At 52.2% G+C, this 2,767-nt stretch overlaps 1 protein-coding gene across 1 annotated transcript; it reads right to left on the bottom strand.

The window, feature by feature from the left end:
- Positions 1-219: 219 nt before the first annotated feature.
- On the bottom strand, positions 220-1,990 carry LOC103713324 (Exostosin family protein). Its single transcript, XM_008800206.5, has one exon. The coding sequence runs from the start codon at positions 1,889-1,891 to the stop codon at positions 437-439; it is 1,455 nt and encodes a 484-aa protein (XP_008798428.4). The 5' UTR covers positions 1,892-1,990; the 3' UTR covers positions 220-436.
- Positions 1,991-2,767: the final 777 nt, after the last annotated feature.

The raw sequence follows: 2,767 nt of genomic DNA, 5'->3' as shown, positions 1-2,767 counted from the left end.
TCACTCAAACCTCCTGGTTTTATGGTAAAAGACCACTTTTTCACACAATTTTACGCCAACTGGGAAGTGCGAGCCAACCCCCTAAGCATGACATCACGCTCATCTAAACGACCAAAATTTCTTTATGAGTGAGGGCCATCTCCCCTGTTCTTTCTCGGGTGTCCATTTACTCGACGATGGCAACAAGTCTTGCATGAATAATTACCCCAAAAAGGCAGGTAAGTTAAATGGTCAATTTCTTTCTTCCATCATCGTTACAAGATAATATAATATAACAGATGTTAATTACAATGGATGTTGCCAAGAGATCACACATTATTTTTATAAGAACCAACAAATAATTACTCTAGTGGGTCCCTGTGTGCTGACGACAATGATCGAACTCCCTCCACCTGTTCCCCATCAACGCTGCTTCTTGGTCCCCGCCGGCCAACTTCTACGTTTTGTGGAGCCTGGACCGCACGTGCTTGGTGAGCTCGACCAGAGCCACGTCGACCGCGTCCCTGAACCCGAGAGCGGACCGGCTCGCGTTCGGGTGCGCGTACGTAACCCTCGGGATCATATCGATCACCGTCTCCCGCATCCTCTCTACCGCTTCCTTCGGAATCCGGCTCAGCTCCTCCCCGATGCGACCCGACCGGTCTGGACCCAGGAAAACCGACCACTCCTCGGCCCGGCTCGGTACGTACCACTTGTACTGCGTGTAGGCCGTGTGCTCCGAGAAGAAAACCGGGACGCACCCGGCCAGAACCGAGTCGAACACGGACCGCCGCGTGAACGAGTCGCCCGGCGGCTGGAGGCAAAACTCGGCCTGCTTCATCACCGCGAGAACCCGGTCTGGATCGTGGCACCTGGGAGAGCCCGGTTCGCACTCGACCCGGAGGCATCGGTCCGAGGCTCCGCACTGACGGAGGATCTCCGCTCGGACGGCCGCCTTGTCGGTGGCATTTCTCGGCCCGCCGACGAACGTGAAAAGGTAGCTCCTTTTGGACCGCCGGACCTCGGCCTGCCACGCGGCCACCTCGTCGGCGGAGAAGGGGTGGAAGTAGGAAGGGTAGGGGATGGCGAATTGGTTGCGGCCGTCCCAGGGGTGGCGCTCCACGGTGAGGACGGACATGTTGAGGACTTCGGGGAGGACGAGGAGGCGGTTGGCGCCGAAGTCCCGCGAGGAGGCTGCGTCGGAGCGCATGAGGTCCCAGGCAGTGCGGCCGAGGGCGAGGAAGTGGTCGCGGCCGTGGCCGCGGCGGAAGGAGGCGTGGGCGGAGATGTGGGCGGCCAAATCGACGGCGAGGGCGTCGCGGACAGCACGATCAGATTCCCGGAAAACAGACGAAGTGTAGAGGCCGGCGTAGAAGGGAACGTAGAAGAGGAAGGCGGAGGAGGGGTCGAGGGTGCGGCAGGGGTGGCGCTCGGCTCGGGCGTGGAAGATCATCTCGGCGATGAACTGGTGGGTGGCGTACCAGGAGGGGCTGGCGGCGTCGCCGCCGGAGGAGGAGAGGGGGTGAGGGACGGGCTGGCCGAGGCCGCGGTGGGCGACGTGGGGGCACATGTCGGTGTACATGTTGAGAGAGCGGCAGCGGCGGAGGAGGGCGAGGTTGAAGCGGGTGGGGAGGTCGTAGATATAGAAGGGGGCGATGTCCGGGTCGCACTTCTCCGGAGGGCGGGGAAGATCATCGTCGCCTCGGCCGCCACCGCCAGCGGTGGCAGAGGAGGGTGAGAGGTCGGGGGAAGGAGGGAAGCAGAGGAAGAGAAGAAAGAGCCAGAGGGAGAAGAAGAGGAGGATGTAGAGCAAGTACTTGGCTTTAGCGAGTATTGAATTCAAAGCCTTGTCCTTGGGGAAGGAGAATAGGAGAAGAGAGTGTTTATCCTTGTCTTTGGCTCGGAACGCCATTAGAGGATAGCTAGAAGAGAGAGCCGCGGTGGAGAGGGGGTACGTGTGACTGCATATATGAGGGCGGCGAAAAGAAGAGAAAGGTGTTGGTGAGTGGGAATACCATTGTGACGCTTTAGTTTATGTACATAATGATTAACATTGTCTTCTTTTCATAAAAGCGATATCACTTGATTATGCAAGCCCTTGTGCCACATGTGTTATTAGAAAAATTATTAGATGGATCAAATTTATTATCTATGATGAAATCATCTAGATTGATTTATTTTATCCTAAGATAGAATTATTAGGTGAATTCATTTCATCCTACATTCATAATGAATCTGGTCCACCTAATAATTTTCTAATACTATTGAGGGGATGAGATTAGTAGTCTACAATGATGCGATTGCAGTAGCTAGTATACAAGAGGAACATGATAGAATTTTGGGAGGTTCCTCTTGGAAAAAGAAAAAAACTATGTAAGTGGCCAACGGACGAGGTAAAAAAAATCTGCAGTGATGGGCTAATTTGAGTTGAATGCTTAATGGTAAATGTCACGATCAAACAGTAAACAAGAACAGGATCCGGTTTTCACCGCATGTTTTACTAGCATGTGCACCCGTAATGGCAGGAGCATTATTTCGCTTTTTTTTTTTTTTTAAATCAAGGAGGTGCATCAATCCAAGTTATATTAAGTGTTCTGATAAAATTATTGGTAAATTGTTAAGACATAGAAGTTTGGTTTTTAGTTGGCTTATGCATATTTAACTACTGGTTTCGCTTGCTTTATGACCCTTGCAATGGCATTCTGTAACGATTGACTATACTTTTTACTTGACTCCAGTTCCTTTTTCAAGAATTCAATTTGTTTTCTATCTTAGAAATGCTCAAAAT

This window comes from Phoenix dactylifera, chromosome 1 (genome assembly GCF_051530095.1).
Source record: "Phoenix dactylifera cultivar Ajwa chromosome 1, Ajwa_hap1_PhDact_Kaust_v1.1, whole genome shotgun sequence".
NCBI lineage: Eukaryota > Viridiplantae > Streptophyta > Magnoliopsida > Arecales > Arecaceae > Phoenix > Phoenix dactylifera.
The sequence above is the reverse complement of the archived record's forward strand: the minus strand, read 5'-3'. Positions and strand labels throughout refer to the sequence as shown.